Source organism: Cucurbita maxima, unplaced genomic scaffold, assembly GCF_002738345.1.
Source record: "Cucurbita maxima cultivar Rimu unplaced genomic scaffold, Cmax_1.0 Cma_Scf00006, whole genome shotgun sequence".
Classification (NCBI taxonomy): domain Eukaryota; kingdom Viridiplantae; phylum Streptophyta; class Magnoliopsida; order Cucurbitales; family Cucurbitaceae; genus Cucurbita; species Cucurbita maxima.
The window spans coordinates 6,507,061-6,523,163 of NW_019272022.1; the positions used below are offsets into that span (position 1 = coordinate 6,507,061).

Below are 16,103 nucleotides of genomic sequence, written 5' to 3' on the forward strand. Positions count from 1 at the left end.
AAACAAAGAAAGAACGGCCTTTGTTTTTTTTTTAACCTTAAACAAAGAGGCTGCTGCGGCTTTCTGACTATGCATCCCTTTTTTACTTTTGCCATATCTATCCTTAAGTGCTCTTTATTACTTTATTGGCGGGTTCTTTTTATGAGGATAAAATCTTTTAGCAAAGGAACCATTTAATTAAATTTAATCAAATAAAATTAGCACTTCTTATTTCATTTTCGTTATCCATTCTTGTTTGGGATACCTTCTATAACAATATTGTCTGCTTTAACCCGTTAGATATCACTATTAGCCTCACGATTTTAAAATACGTCCCAATATTCATATACTCTTATAAAAAATATTTTATTACCTGTTTAACTGATATGAGATCTTACAAAACTTTTTTAGATGCTAGATTATTTTGTTTTTATTAGTTTATTATTTATTTATTTATTATTATTATTATTATTATTGGTCAATAGTTAAAATTAATAAATATTTTCTATAAAAACTTAATTATCTTTTATTCAACTAAGATTAAAACTTATTTATGATTTTTAACCGGGTAAACGTATATTTAGTAAATATATAATTTTAAAAATTGTACTTTTTATTTCTCGATTATTATATATAAATTTTCAATATAAATTTCTAACCAATATTTTTTATTTTACATTTTCTCTACTATTCTTTTAATTCATCTAAATTGAATGTGTTTTTGTAGGTTCCTAACAAAATAATTTGTAGACTTAAAAAAGCCCCAAATATTTGTCCTATTATAAATTAAAGTTGCATTACAACTTGTGCAGAGATATTTGTAGATATTTGTTGAGTATCAAAGATATTAATTTATTTGTTAGAGTCTGAAATGGATGCACTCCCAAATTAATATCCCACCTACAATTATCACATCAACACGTCCATAAATTTTGGATAATAAATTAAAACAAAAAAAAAACTTATTCTAATCTAATGAACTAATTCATTTTTCAAAATTTTTAATTCAATTTTAGGTCAAAATTTGACGCATATAAAAAAAAGCACACAAATACAAATATTTATAATTGGACCAAAGAAATAAAATATTCGCTCATTGGTTCATAATAAAATAATATTAACTTGCATGAAAATATAGCCTTTTGTAATGGATAACGTGACTCATCTTAGCATATTTATAGAGTTTTTCTCGTTTTTTTTGTTATAATATATAAAATGTTCAACAAATTTCAAATCAGAATAATATTCTCGATTTTGCAGCATGATCAATTTGACTACTAATTATTTATTAGTAAAGACAAAATTGGAATAAATCTGTAAGTGCGTTGAGTGGCTTGGTCGTGGCTGCCTTGGTCAAATTTTCATGCCACTTGGACTGGACATGGGCATAGCTTAAATTAATAATCTCTCAGGTTCCGACGTCTCTACTTTATTTTAAATATTTTTTTATATTTTATTCTTCATGTCGGTAATTGTTCGAATTGCATGACACTGTAAGATGGTAAAAATTTATAAATTAGTTCCTAATTTTTTATAAAAAAATATATCAACTCATTTAATATCATGCCATATAAGTTTATTATTAGCAAATTTAAATATTTATTAATGAAAGGGGTATATTTGAAACATGTTACATTAATAAGGAATATTTTTTTAAAAAAATGCTTTGAATATTAGGAACTACACCATACAGTTGCCCATTTTTTAAAGATATTGCCAATTTAATCCTTTTAAAAAAAAATCATTAATTAAAAAAATACAATGGGTGGGCCCACCAAGCAAGTAGCTAGAAAGGTCCATGGGCCTTGGACTATCCATAAATAAGTGATCCATTGCGGCCTCCATTTGAACCCTCATTCCCAATCCCTCGCTCTCTTCCCCAAACACCGTCTTCTTTGCTCTTCTCATCTCGTCTCTTCTTCATTGATGGCTACCCTAATTTCATTCACATTATGTCTCCTAACTTTCCATATTTTAATCTCAGGTAACCCTCCCCCTGTTTCATTACACTTTTCACTTTCCTTGTTAATCAACATTTTAATGTTCATGTTCTGAATTTTCTTCTTAATTTTTGAACTACAGGTGTATTGTCCACCACTTTCAGCATCGTAAATAAATGTGATTACACAGTTTGGCCGGGAATTCTCTCAAACGCCGGAGTTTCACCCCTTCCGACAACCGGCTTCGTCCTCGCCGCCGGCGAGTCTCAAACTATCTCCGCTCCCGCGTCTTGGGGCGGTCGGTTCTGGGGCCGAACTCACTGCTCCCAAGACTCCACCGGAAAATTCTCTTGCCTCACTGGAGACTGTGGCTCTGACAAGGTTGAGTGCAGTGGAAACGGTGCAAAGCCGCCGGCAACTCTGGCGGAGTTCACCCTTGACGGCGCCGGCGGGCTGGATTTCTTCGACGTGAGTTTGGTTGACGGTTACAACATCCCTATGCTCGTGGTCCCACAGGGCGGTACCGGCGAGAAGTGCGCGAGCACGGGATGTGTGGTGGATTTGAATGGCGCGTGTCCTTCAGAGCTCAAGCTTACGAGCGTGGACGACGGAAAGAGCATCGCTTGTAAAAGCGCGTGTGAAGCTTTTAACCAACCACAATTCTGTTGTAGTGGCGCGTACGCCACTCCCGATACTTGCAATCCCTCTCCGTATTCGCAAGCGTTTAAAAACGCGTGCCCACGCGCTTACAGCTACGCTTACGACGATTTAACCAGCACGTTTACATGTCTCAACGCCGACTATATCATCACATTTTGCCCCTCGCCCAACACTAGGTAAATTTACATAATTCTCCCCCTTTAACTTTCTTTACTCACGCTTTATCATTTTAACGTTAGAGGCTATTTTCGTCCGCCAGGAGTTAACAAAAACCATGGAATATGAACGTTAATGGGAAGCATTATGATTTCTGCACAGAGGGAATCTCGTGCATCAATGCTGTCCCAAATAGGATTTAGAGGGGTATTTAAGTAATTTAATCTACATCGACCGACTCTTTAGCCGACATGTCTCTCGGTGGATCATGGGACGGCTACGCCACCAACGCCCTTGCCGGGAAATCGGCGAGTCGGTTTAATAAATCTAAGCGTCTGGAGGGAATAGAGAATTTTTCACGTGGTATTTGTTTCCATGTTAGTTCAACGGGTTTAACTCGCGTAAAACGTGGAGTGTCCTAGCTAACGCAACGGTAAAAAAAAAAATACTGCATAACGGTCCACTCAAATTCTGACACGTGTTCCTTAGTTTTCCGAATATGTTAAACTGACAAGTTTTGTTTCTTTTTGTGGTTGCAGTCAGAAATCAACGGAAACTCACAACACAAACACGCCAGTGATCAATGGCGGCAATGGCACAATGGTTTACGAAGGGGCTGCATTTGATCTAAGCAGCGCGTCGAGAACAACGCTCCGCCATATTCTAGGCGTAGTTGTTGCCGCGGTGGCAGTCCTGCAAATGTGGCAACTCTTTTGACCGACCGATTCTCACGATATTTCATAGGTAGTAGTAGTAGCAGACCCATTACCTTTTACAGAACTTTTCAGCCCATTTTTGCCTGGAAGGAATCGTGTCACGTTTGGAGCCCACCACGGTTTTCAGTTTCGTTCGTTAAAAGGCATGATGGGCCAAGTGTGTGGGCCGGGCCCATATTTAGGGGACCCAAATGATGTGGATGCGAGTCATGAATGAAAAGGCTCATCCGCATACGTTAAATGAGGGAAGCCAACCAATCCACCAACACCTTCAATGGCGAAAGCTGACATAGAAAAAGATTTTAAATATTTTTTAGGAATTCTTTCCAAGGATTATTTTACTTCAATTCTTTATAATTAGATGAAGAAGAAACAAAATAATGATATTTGGAGGATTCATTTATTTGTAATGGGGGACAATTCAATATTGTTAAATATAATTCTTCTCCTCACGATTCAATTGTTTGATTACATCTGTATCACATTATAATAGTGTGCTATATATTAAACAAAGGTGTGAGATGCGGATGGCAGTGTTAGATATAATTTAATCGTCCCATTTGAAAACAAAACGACACACAGATTAACAAAATAAAATTAATTATTCATACATAAAGGTAAGATCTTAATTCAAATACAAATAAAATAAGAGTGTCGTACCAGTAGTTTATCAATCTATAGCTGTCCATTTCATATTCTATGGGTCTCAGACACTGAGAAAGATATCAAAATTGGCCAACTTGACCAAAAGAAAAAAAGTTGAAGACGTGTCAAAGCAATTGCAGTAGCAAGCAAGCAAGCCAATGATAGTAGGGATATATATTTATTAAAAGTATCGCAATTTAGAAGACAAAATTATGATCTTTTTCTTGCTTAGGTAGCATTAATGTACATTTTAAAATAGAAAAGAAAGACAAGTTGGTTGGTGATGTGTACCTTTGCAAAAGTGTCCAAGAGCACGGAATGAGCTGCCTAAAGAAGTGTAGAGGCCCGGAAAGGCCAAGAAATGCAAAATAGAAGCCACTTGATTAAGTAAACTAAGACAGAAGAGGAAACATAGTAGAATTAGTAAGTAGAAGAAACAGGTAGTCAGTCAATGAGTAATGTCAGAGTAAAGATGGGAGGGCCTATGTCAAAGTTGTAATAATATAGTATGAATATTTTGGCTCTTATATCTTAAATTGCAATAGCACCACTTGGGATTTCACTCATTGCTAAACTCTATCCCATTCATACACCCTTTAAGCTAAAATGTGAAGACCCTAATGCTAAACTTCTGTGATATGTTGGATGGAACAGAATACACAGCTACATCTACCAAAGCCGCCGCCTTTTTTTTTTTTTTTTTTTTTTTTTTTTTGCAATGGCCTTTCTATGAAAACACCATTAGATAAAAAGGAACAAAAAGAAAAGAAAATATGAGACCCAAAAAAAAAAAAAACAAAGGACGCCCCTAATTTTTTCCTCAACAATTAACTCGTGAATCATATAACAGCACAAGTTACCTAGCTTTATTTAGGCATAAATTAAACCCACTCCCACACTAAGGCTAATGGGTTCAGCCTCCTTGTATGAATCATTTTCTGGCAGTGATCATCAGTATACTTCTGTGGATTAACGAAAAGGTCTGAAACGGAGAACAGGATCTTGTGAGGAAGGATTACTGTTTCCATACCCTTCCCAGCCACCATCAGGGCAATCTGGTTCTTTCCTTTTTGCACCAACTCCAGAACTTGAAGGTTGTCTCGACTGCTCTTCCATGGATCGGAGATGACCTGGGAAAAGAAACTGCTTTAAACCCCCAGAATCACTCAATCCAGAATTCAGATCAAATTTAGGACGTGAATGAGCAACGCCATTGGGGGTCAGCTGTGAATCTGTCATGCCCATGAAAAATGGAGTGTGAGAGTAGGAGGAAGGCGGAACAGCTGACATAGGACCCATAATTTGAGGCATAACAGCAGCTCCTCTTGAATCCACCATGTAGGGAATTGAGCCACTAGGTTCATACATGGTTGAGAAAGAAATGGTTGGCCGTGGTGTCAATCCATTGTAACCAATAAAAGGAGTCTGGTGGTAAGAAACTGTCGAACCCATCCCTAATATATCTCCTGTTCTTGCCAAAGTAGCACCTATTCCAGCAGGCTCAACAGTTCTGCCGTTTGGCAAAGATGAAGCACGAAGAGCAAAATCTTTTCCACCAACTTCAACCCTTGTACCCATAATGGAAATGACAGAAGCATCTTTATTAGACCCTCCATAAGCACTTATATTTTGACAGTACTTACCCGGACCTTGATCTGAAGCGTCACCTTGAACAAACGGCCTATCATTCAAATCAATATTTCTTACCAAAGGTTGCAGCGATGAAGAAGAGCAGGCAGGAGAGGCACTGTAGCTATTCTGGTTGTTAAAGTGTCCCTCCACCCTCAAATCTGATGCTGGAGCATCAACATCCTCACCAACACAGTTAAGGTCCAGCTTTAGTCCCCCAGATCTTCTTTGTCCACTTTCAACCAAAAACTCTCTGGATTGTGGGAAAGATGATCCCTGGTTTTGTTTCCTGGCTTCATCTCCAGTCTCAGCCACATTCAAATCAATGTCAAGAAAGTCCGGCCTCTGCTTTGAACTATCAGAATTTCCCCCACTAGAAAGAGTCCTATCACTATCAGGAACTTTACGCGGGGAAGCAGGGCGGAAAGCACTAGTGGCTGCAGAGCCTCTCCATCCAAGTGCCCCTTCAAACTGCAAAGGTGTTAGAGGCAATCCAGAAGGAGCAGCTGGTCTAGAAACAGAGATAACAGATACCGGTAAAGACACCGGAGTTACTAACTGCTCTGCATCATCATTAAATGCGTCTTGGTTTAGATCAAATTCACAAAATCCTTTTTCTGTACTTGTATCTGCCCCTTGAGCTGCTTCAGTGACCAGGGAGGATTCCATTTCATTTAAATTTTCAGGTTGAGTATCTACATTATCTGGATGCGTCAAACATGTCTCCGCATCAGAATATGATTCAGCAACATGACTTTTTGCAGATTGGACCTCCGTTCCCTGGTGATCAGCTGGAAGGTCCTGTTTTTCTGCAATGGTGTCTAGTTTACCCAGCTGCCTGATTCCACCATCAGAAATTTTATCAGAAGACGAGCTGCAGGATGGCTCTCTATATTCCACCACTTCTCTTTCAACTTCTTGAGCTACTTGCCGAGCAACCTCCAGAGCATCTACTATACCATACTCAAGTTCCATGTCTGACTGATTATTCTTTATATTTGAAGTTTTGGGATTTAATTTCGGTTTGGAGAATTCAGAATCAGTCATTACATCATCATCTTCCTTTCTCCGAGGCTGTCTTTCGCCATTAACTTGACCAAAGTCTTCCATCCTCGAAAAAGAAGCCCCACGATCTTCATGTTTTCCTATTCGACTGCCACTCATAGACAAATCCCGCAGAGTATTTCGATAGTGCTCAACATCTAGGCCTGCAGATTTGAACACAGGCATGCTAGAATAATTTGTCTTTTTATCTGATTTCCCATTTTCAGAATCCAATGTGGTAACTCTCTCACTATCTAGACTAGAACTATGTCGAGAAACACCAGCATTGTCAAGACCATCATTATCTTGCTGAGCTGAAGCTTCTTTAGCAGACTCTTCACCATTTGCAGCATCAAAACCTTCCGTGACAGATCCCAGATCCTGCATGGGAGAATGGGTAGAGTTATCTGATTTTTCTGTCACACATGACTTACCAGAGGAGCCATCAATCTTGTGCACTTGGCTGTCAAGCTCTGGCAACTCATTCAACTTCTTTGAGACATCTAACTGTTCATTATCACCGCCTTCCCTTGCAACTGGAAAGCTACAAGCCATAGCAGCCGAGGTTCCTCCACCAACAGAACATAGAGATGTTTCTTCCTTCTTTGAAACATCCTCCATTGGAACTGACACGACAGCTGCGTTTGTTGTTAAATCTGGAGATCTATCTTTCACAACAGAATTTCCAGAAATTGAATGAGAGTCAAGCTCGTTTCTTGGAGATTGGACAGCTGAATCTTTACTCTTATCTGGGTGAAGAGCATCAGAGCTCTCTGAGGATAATATTTTGCCTCTAACAGGTTCTATTGCTAGTTTTCCATCACTGGATAATTCTCTTGGAACAGATCCTCCCGAAGCAGATGACCTTCCTGCACCGTGAGAAAGATTTGAGGCATCATCAAAATGTACACTAACATTTTCTGCATCATGGAGCAAATCTTTATCATTTATCTCCTGCATCCACCTGTCAAGGAGTACACTTAATTCTTTCCCGAACCTAGACTTTCCATGGTCACTATTTTCATAAAGACCCTTGACAGTAAATAAAATCCCAGAAGAAATAGATTTCTCAGCAGTTATATGAAGCTTTTTAAGTGCTTGCAACAAAACAATGATAGACTCTTCCACAGTGCTATCATTTGTATCGTTCCTGAACTTTTGAGCATCCTTAAGCCATCTTTGAATAAAGCTCAGTCCATCTAATTGGATAAAAAGATCAAGACAATCTTTATTCTCCGTAGCAGTAATAGCACCAGCAACTGCAGCCCAGTGCCTGGTTGCATCGCTAACATTCTTCACAAAACAATCTTTCTCCTTTTGCATAACATTAATCAACTCTTCAACTCTACATGGGGCTGTAAGCCCATTTTTAATTTCAGTCAAGGTGAAGAAGTCTTCAAGTGTCATCATGCTTCATATACCATCCTTGCGAGCATGAAATGAGAGAACCTTCTCATCCATCTAGCAGATTACTGGGTTAAAATTATAAAACAACACTGCAAATAAAAAAATATATCTTTGTTAATAAAGAGAGATTCCTAAAACTAGGGAAAATATGCATGAAACTTTAAACTGATATTGTTGCATATTTGTCATCAAGTATGTGTTACAAGGAGATAATTTTACAAACTTACACCGAGCATAAGAAGCAGAGAAAAACAAATATGTAATTGCATAAGAAAAGTATTTGAAAAAATGGACCACAAATTATATGAAGATCCAAGCAGGTAGCTGATAAATCTTCTATTGTTCTTCACAACAAAAATTCACTATATCAATTATAAAATGCCTGACATTAAACCCTGATTGTGACACAAGCATCCAGCTCAATTCATTAGTCAAAATCCGTTATCAATCCACTTGAGATCAATTATATGAAGAAAAGTCTTTGAAGTCTTGTACATCAAACATATGGAAACTTAAAAAGAGAGTGGTAGATGATCAATCCAATATATATATACATTCAATTCACAGAAGACCTGACATGAAACATGAAAACCATAACAAAACTAAATATTATAAGCCAAAATTATTAATCAAAATAAAGCAAAAAAATAAAAATAAAGTAATCATCTCAATCCTATAGGCTATGGCTATACTAATAAGTTAGAAATTAAAAATTATCGATAAATGAACATCAAAATCATTGTAAGAATTAAAAAATTATAATGTCCTTGATTGATCTTGCACCATAATTGTTTCAATGCTAGAACTTCAAGAGTATTCAGCAAATAACGAGCACTGTTTTATCGAGGAAACCAAAAGCAAGGCTTCTCAGTCTAGTATTCCAACAAGTAATGCTCTTATTGATTAGAAACCCTGAGAACTGTACCAAAAAATTACAAAAGAAGGACAAATTCAATCCATATTACTCTAAAAACACATTAGTTTATCGATACAGATTATAACAGTAAGAAAACCTATTTGACTATCGTAGGAATTTTCAATATTCACCAAAAGAATGGTCGATCACTAGCAATAGCAAGACGTTCAACCGAGTTCAACTTTCTAAAAAGCAAAATTAAACACGATGTGCCAATGAATCATGGTTCGGAAAACAACCCGCTACTGTAATGGAGAGCCCAACTATCAATGAAATACAAAATTTAAAGCATTACCAGTGCTAAAATCAAACGCAGAAGCTACTTCAGAAGACCAACTGAGGAGGGAAAATGATGATTATTATCCACTGAATAATGAAATTGAAAAACCATCCCGCTACCAATACAACCCGATGGCTAGACGACAATAATTCTAAACAACAGCCAGAGCTAAGTAAGCAGTTCATGCATATTCCCCGAAAAAGCCAAACGAGATTTAGAAACTAGCACCTGTGTACGTATCCCAGCATCAGATGATAGGTTAGAGCATAGAAAATGGAAATTATCAAATGAGGTCACCCTGCTTTACCGTCTTTAAAAACGAAAAACGGCGTGGACGAAAATGAAATGCAAATTTCAGTAGGTGATTGTAGGAATTAATGTGTAGATACTGATTACGATACAAAATGGAAAAAAATAATGATAATAAATAAGATTGAGTAAATAAAATGCAAGGACGAAACAGTACGAGTGTCTTGCCTAAACAACAGAACTCGAAACCCTAGCTTCAGAATCGGCGAGCAATAGGAGCTCCCAAAGACTCTTCCCTCCTGCTCTGAATTTCTCTCTCCTCTGGTTGATGAACGAAGATTTTCTCTCTCTAAAACTAAGGCTTTCCTTCTCTCTTTTCCGTTTTCACAAAACCCTCGTTTTGTCGTCTGTGAAACTTCTCCCACATCGGGCGAGCGAGAGAGAAAAAACGAAAACGTTGCTTTTTTTTCTCTCTCCTTTCGCTCCAATCGTGATTTTTATGTGCTCTTTTTTTTTTTTTTTCTTCCTCTTTTTCTTTATTTTTTTCGCTCTCTTGTTATTCAAAATTTTGGTCTTTGTATACGATGGGAAGACGAATCTTGAGACGGTTCGAACCGGGTTTGATAATGAACTGGAAATGTCCGGACCGGCATGAACAAATCCAAAAACTGTCACTTTCTGGCATACGGAATGCCTTTTTGTAGGCTTTTTAATTATTAATTTGGAAGGAAATAATTGCAGCCTAAAAGGATTTGGACTTTGAACCAATTTGTCTTAAGGGCTTTTACCGACTCTTTTTCTTAAAAATGTGTTCTATTTTTTATAATTAAAAGTTCTTTTTTTGCCCTAAAAAACAATGCACTATGTTAGGAGACCATGGCTCTTTAGACTAATTATACAAATGAGATTTTAATTGAATTTGTCTGTGTTTTTTAGTTGTGGGTCACTTGATCACATTCAAATTTAACTACTTTCAAAGGTGTTTGGTGGGGAGCAAGTAACTTTAATTTATTAACTATAAGAATGGAGGTCTCCCTGTTGACTTAAATGTTGTTGTCTCAATTTTATGCAAATGTCTATAAATATTCACAAATTTTTTTATATCACAAGAACAAATTCAAAATATAAAGAAAAAAAAAAAAAGAATCCAAATTAATTGGAAAAATCTCTACTCAAAGATAGATTTGGGCAAACACGGAAGAACCAACCTGCCATAAGACAAAAATAGAACAAATTTTTAAATTTAGTATTGTTTGTATTTAACCTAATTCATAAAGGAGACGTAATAACGCTTTAAGGATTATTGAATAAATACCCTATTAACCTTGTGAACATAAAAAATTTCTCATTCTAACCTTCCTAGTTATACTTAAATTATTGTTGCTGACTTAAGCATATGAGTCAAATAAATTTCAATGTTGTTGTCATATGTCCAAAATTTGATAATAATAGTTATCCTTATTTGTAGAGGGAAATAAAAAAGTTGGTTGATTGAACTTAAACATCAAATTGAACAATGAGTTAGGATGGATTCGGTTGGTTCACACGTCCTAGGCCTTAGGAGAACCAAATAAAAAATTTGTGAAACTTTAACAAAAAGAAAGTAGAAAAAGAAAAGAAAGAAGAAAGAAAGAGTCACATAAAAACTTATTTATCGAATACAACTAGAAGCTCAGAGGTCATTCATGAATAACTCAAAGCGAAAGATAGTTAGCATCCAAATGTAAAAATTAGAAGTTTTAAGCGCAAGTTAAGAATAAGACCAAACATTAATATGACAACATCAGGTAGTATTATTTAGTAACATCACGTCTGCAATTTTTGACCTATATATATATGAAAGCAACATTAATGACACCCTTCTCCATGAACACACCAATCCATATATTATTAATAATATTAACATTTTTATGTAACAAAAGTTCACAAACACTAATCAACAAACTAGGCAACAGTAAGCAACCATTAACCATCTCACAACACTAATTAATTACACATAGATTCCACTAAATATCATAATATCATACTCTAAACATTTCATTTTTTAGGGATAAGCTTAGGAGAGGTTTGGCAGCTTCATATTATTCACATAAAAGGGTTGAAATATTAGAGGTTGATGAGAGTAGGGGCAGACCTTGGCGGATTCGAGAGCATTTTGACCACTTCCCTCATGGTAGGCCTTGCGGAGCTGTCTTCTTCGACGCACATCATCGCTATTTTGAAGAGGTGGATTACGCCTTGGAGAGGGTATTCGGTCAGCCGCGAGTCCACCACGGCTAACACTGACGCTGCATCCGACGGCTGAGACAGTTCTGATATGGTTTTCTGGACCCACCTTACTATGTCCACGCCTTCGCCAAAATCTCCCACTGGCTTCCTCCCGGCTATCAGCTCTAACAGCACCACGCCGAAACTGTACACGTCGCTCTTCTCGTCCACTTTCAGCGTGTAGGCGTATTCTGTTGTACGGTTACATAGAAAAAAGAAAAAAGAAAAAAGAAAAAAGAAAATCAATCTGATCTATCTCCACGTCATTCAGAAGTTGGGCTTCAAACAAAGAAGCCCACATCATTAAATGGGCTCCGTAGGCCCAACTCAAGTCGTTGGCCCAAATGGAAGCGTTGGTATTAGTTGGGGTTTCTAACCTAATTTTAAATAAAAATAATATAAGTAGAAAGAAAAGTCTCATGCCGTTCGATTGAGGAGATGTCAAATTCATTTCTTCCAATAATATTGCTAAGTTAATAACTAATAATCTTAATTTAATACAAATTAATTAAAGAACCGAACATTTTTAGAATAATTAATGAAGATGAAGCAGATGGTAGAACAAACCTGGAGCGATGTAGCCATAGGAGCCGGCAATGGAGGACATACACTCGGAGGCGCCGCCGTTCTGCAAGAACTTGGCGAGCCCAAAGTCAGAGACATGTGCCTCGAAGAACTTATCCAGCAGTATATTATTGGACTTCACGTCTCTGTGAATGATCAGCGGCGTACAATCATGGTGCAGGTAACAGAGCCCCTTGGCGGCTTCCATCGCGATCTTGTACCGCAAGTCCCAGTGAAAGTGCCCGCCCTTCGCTCCATGCAGCCTTTGGTCCAAGCTCCCATTTGGCATGTACTCGTACAGCAGCAGATTCGTGTCTTTGTTCGACACGTACCCCAAAAGCCTGACGATATTCCGGTGCTTGATCCGCCCCAAGGTCTGAATTTCTGCAGAGAAACCATAGTCGTTCCGGCCACTTCCTAGCAACAGTTTGATCGCCACGATGGAGCCGTCCGGCATAGATCCACGGTAGACGACCCCGGCACCACCTTTGCCGATGATATTTTCCTCCTTCAAGCATTCTAGGACGTCTTCCGCTTTGAAATCGAGGCGTTGGAACGCCGTGAGTTTCCATGCCTTTGATTTCTGAATCCTCTTTCTCTTCCTGATGTAAACTCCGGCGAGTACGCATAACAAAACGATGAATACCGCAACGATTGGGAGGATTAGCTTTATGGATTTCGTGTTACTGTGTAGCGATGCGCAAGGGCCATCGTTAGGGGAACAGAGGTTTGGATTTCCGGCGAATGCGCTGCCGTTGAATACTGAAAACTGACCGCCGGTGGGAATTCTACCTATGAAATTGTTGTAGGACAAATCAAGAGTTGTAAGACTCATCATCGACCGAATTTCATTCGGAATTTGGCCCGTCAGTTGATTACTTGACAAATTGAGAACGCTCAAGATTTTCAGATCCGAAATTTCTTTGGGAATTTGGCCAACAAGGTAGTTTTCACTGAGATCAATTGATGTTAAAGACGTGCACTGAACGAGCGAATGCGGAATTTTGCCGCTAATGTTGTTGAAGCTGGTGTTGATTCTAAGCAACTTATTCAATTCAAATATTTCCACAGGTAAATTTCCGGTGAATTCGTTATGTTCCAGGGAAAGAACCTGCAAGTTTTTTAAATTCTTAATCGCCGCCGGAATTTCCCCTGTGATATGGTTGTTACTGAGCTGCAGACTTCCAAGAAACTCGCCCGACATTCGCGACGGAAGAGCGCCAGAGAAGTAATTGTTACTAATATCGAGTAGTTCCAATGCCGGAAAGTTGAAGAACCCTGCCGGAACGGTTCCATTGAAGAAATTTCCAGCAATTCTTATTTTCTTAAGCGAATCACACCGTCCTAATTCCTCAGGGATGGGCCCAAAGAAGTAATTATCCAACAGAATCAAAGTCTTCAATCTACCATTACATAAATCCGGAGGTATGAGTCCAGTTAGATGATTTGTAGCCACGTCAAGCAGAAATAGTTTACCATTACGCCCCAGATTCGCTGGAAGCTCGAGCGTGAAGTTGTTATTCCACAACTGAAGCACTTCGAGATGCGGAAAATCACCGACGAAACCAGGAATTGGACCGTGGAGCTTGTTGCCGAATAAATTGAGGAGTGTAATTTTCTGCAGTGCCACGAAACCCGCCGGTATCTCGCCGGTGAGTTCGTTCAGCGAGAGGTCCAGCGATTTGAGACTAACTAAACCGGAAAGTTCGGGAGGAATCCGACCCGTTAGATTGTTTACTTGTAGAAATAGAGAGTGCAAGACCTTCAAATTCCCCAAACTCGGTGGAATTTCACCGGAGAGATTACAGTTCCCTAAATCGAGAAGCTCGAGAGCACTCAACGTTCCAAACACAGCCGGAATCCCGCCGTCGTAATGGTTATAATATCCAGCGTAAAGATGCGTAAGATTCTTCAAACGCGCCAAACTCGCCGGAAGTCTCCCGGAAAGCGCATTTCCCCTCAAGCTCAAAAACTCGAGCATCTCCATCTCAGAGTAAGCCTCCGGAATCTGACCGGTAAAGAAGTTACCGCCGAGATCTAGATACTTAAGCTTCTTCAGCTTGACGAACTCCACCGGAAGCATACCAGAGAAATTGTTGTTATAGACATCGAAAACCTCGAGTTCCATCATCCCGAGCGTGATTTCCGCCGGCAACCTATCCCGGAATAAGTTATTAGAGAGGTTCAGAGTCTTAAGCGACGTGAGTTTCGCCATTTCGAAAGGAATCACTCCTGTGAGATTGTCATTCACTAACGTCAAGTTAACAAGCTTTTCCAACATCCCAATCGCCGGCGAAATCCTGCCAAACAGACGGAAATTCGAGACGTTAAGCGCAACAACTCTAGAATCGACATCGCACAAAACTCCAGAGAAGGCGCAATGAGCAGAAGGCGAAGACGACGGTTGCCAATCAGTAAGCCCCGATCTCCCTGGTGCAATCAAGGCACTCTTCATTTTCAACAGCGCCTCCATATCCCGATTGGCGAAGCAAAAACGGGCAGAGAAAAGAAGTAAACAGAACATGAAGAAGTTGCAAACAAGAAGATTGAACGATGTTTTCCTCATCCCGTCTTCGTTTCGTCTTCTTCGTCGGAACACAGTGAAAAGGAATAGAAGAAACTATGGAGAATTGGAATTAGCGTTAGTTGTATGCAAATGGCGATGGCATCGAATTAAGCAAAAATTCGCAGCTCTAATAGGCGGTGGCGGTAAAACATGGAAAAATAAATTAATCCCAAACGTCCAATACGAATGCGAGGAAGAAAAAGGCTGTGCAGTAGATTAGAGAGTAGCAATCAGGTGAGGCCGACTTACCCTAAGCTCTACCACTGCTACATATCTGGGCCCTACAGCATGTACGAGCCATTAGATTAGACAGCGACCGACGTTTCGGTAGCCTTCCCTTCCACCTGGACGATTATAATCCAACGGCGCTTCAAATATTTTATATCATTTTTGTTCAAAATAAATTATGTTTTAAATTTGATTTTTCGTAATGATCTTCACTTGAAATGAGTAATCACAAAATTATTTTGAAAATTGCAATGGTTTTGAAAGTTAGATGGAAATTGTCTGACACGTGTAGTTGATGACGTGTAATCTGGCGGTTTGAAATGTTAGGCGCGACCGCGGGACCCACTCAGTTTCTGGTAAGTCATCTCGTGCGTCGTGTCGTTCTTCGCCAGTCCAGTTGTTTTATCCGACGTGGAAGTGGTGGAGTAATAAAAGTAAAGGTAAAATACAGAAATAAATATATGGAAAGGGGCAGGGCGGGGGTACGGGCAGCGGTCAGAATCAAACATGAATGAAGATGCTGTGTTTACTAAGACAGAATACGGAATGGGCTTTTGTTGGATTGCTGGGGGCCCAATCAAAGGCTGTTTCTGTCTTTTTCCAAACTGACACTTTTTCCCCCTCCTCTCTGACTCTCACTTTCGTCTTTCAGCGCAAAGTCCACTCTATATCTTCTACTGGGCCCACAATCTCCCTTCTTCTTCCTCTTCCCATTGGGCCCTTGGATTTTATCCTCTCCTCCCCATCTCACCCTAACCCCCCTGCTCCCTCCCTTTTTAATCCTTTTAATTCAAACTAAATTATTTGATTCAAAGTCAACGAAGCAGTGGGGTCCATGCCTGGATACCCACTGGCA

General features: G+C 38.9%; 3 protein-coding genes across 6 annotated transcripts; 1 reads left to right on the forward strand and 2 right to left on the reverse strand.

Annotated features, from left to right (window-relative positions):
- The first annotated feature begins 1,815 nt into the window (after nt 1-1,815).
- On the forward strand, nt 1,816-3,904 carry LOC111480477 (thaumatin-like protein 1). Its single transcript, XM_023125538.1, has 3 exons — nt 1,816-1,963; nt 2,062-2,755; nt 3,275-3,904. The coding sequence occupies exons 1-3, from the start codon at nt 1,906-1,908 to the stop codon at nt 3,450-3,452; spliced, it is 930 nt and encodes a 309-aa protein (XP_022981306.1). The 5' UTR covers nt 1,816-1,905; the 3' UTR covers nt 3,453-3,904.
- A 675-nt stretch (nt 3,905-4,579) lies between these two features.
- LOC111480475 lies at nt 4,580-10,125 on the reverse strand. Of its 4 annotated transcripts, none has more exons than XM_023125534.1 (2): nt 9,850-10,125; nt 4,580-8,262 (listed from the first exon to the last, which is right to left on the reverse strand). In XM_023125534.1, exon 2 carries the CDS (start codon nt 8,177-8,179, stop codon nt 5,066-5,068), a length of 3,114 nt encoding a protein of 1,037 aa, XP_022981302.1. In that variant the 5' UTR covers nt 8,180-8,262; nt 9,850-10,125; the 3' UTR covers nt 4,580-5,065. The 4 variants fall into 4 exon arrangements, with proteins under 4 accessions (XP_022981302.1, XP_022981303.1, XP_022981305.1 ...); XM_023125535.1 differs by having other exon boundaries at nt 4,580-8,265; XM_023125537.1 differs by lacking the exon at nt 9,850-10,125 and adding an exon at nt 9,388-9,600.
- Nucleotides 10,126-11,484: 1,359 nt separating this feature from the next.
- Nucleotides 11,485-15,176, reverse strand: LOC111480959 (receptor protein kinase CLAVATA1-like). The gene is made up of 2 exons (XM_023126198.1): nt 12,457-15,176; nt 11,485-12,080 (listed from the first exon to the last, which is right to left on the reverse strand). The coding sequence occupies exons 1-2, from the start codon at nt 15,017-15,019 to the stop codon at nt 11,728-11,730; spliced, it is 2,916 nt and encodes a 971-aa protein (XP_022981966.1). The 5' UTR covers nt 15,020-15,176; the 3' UTR covers nt 11,485-11,727.
- Between the last annotated feature and the right edge of the window lie 927 nt (nt 15,177-16,103).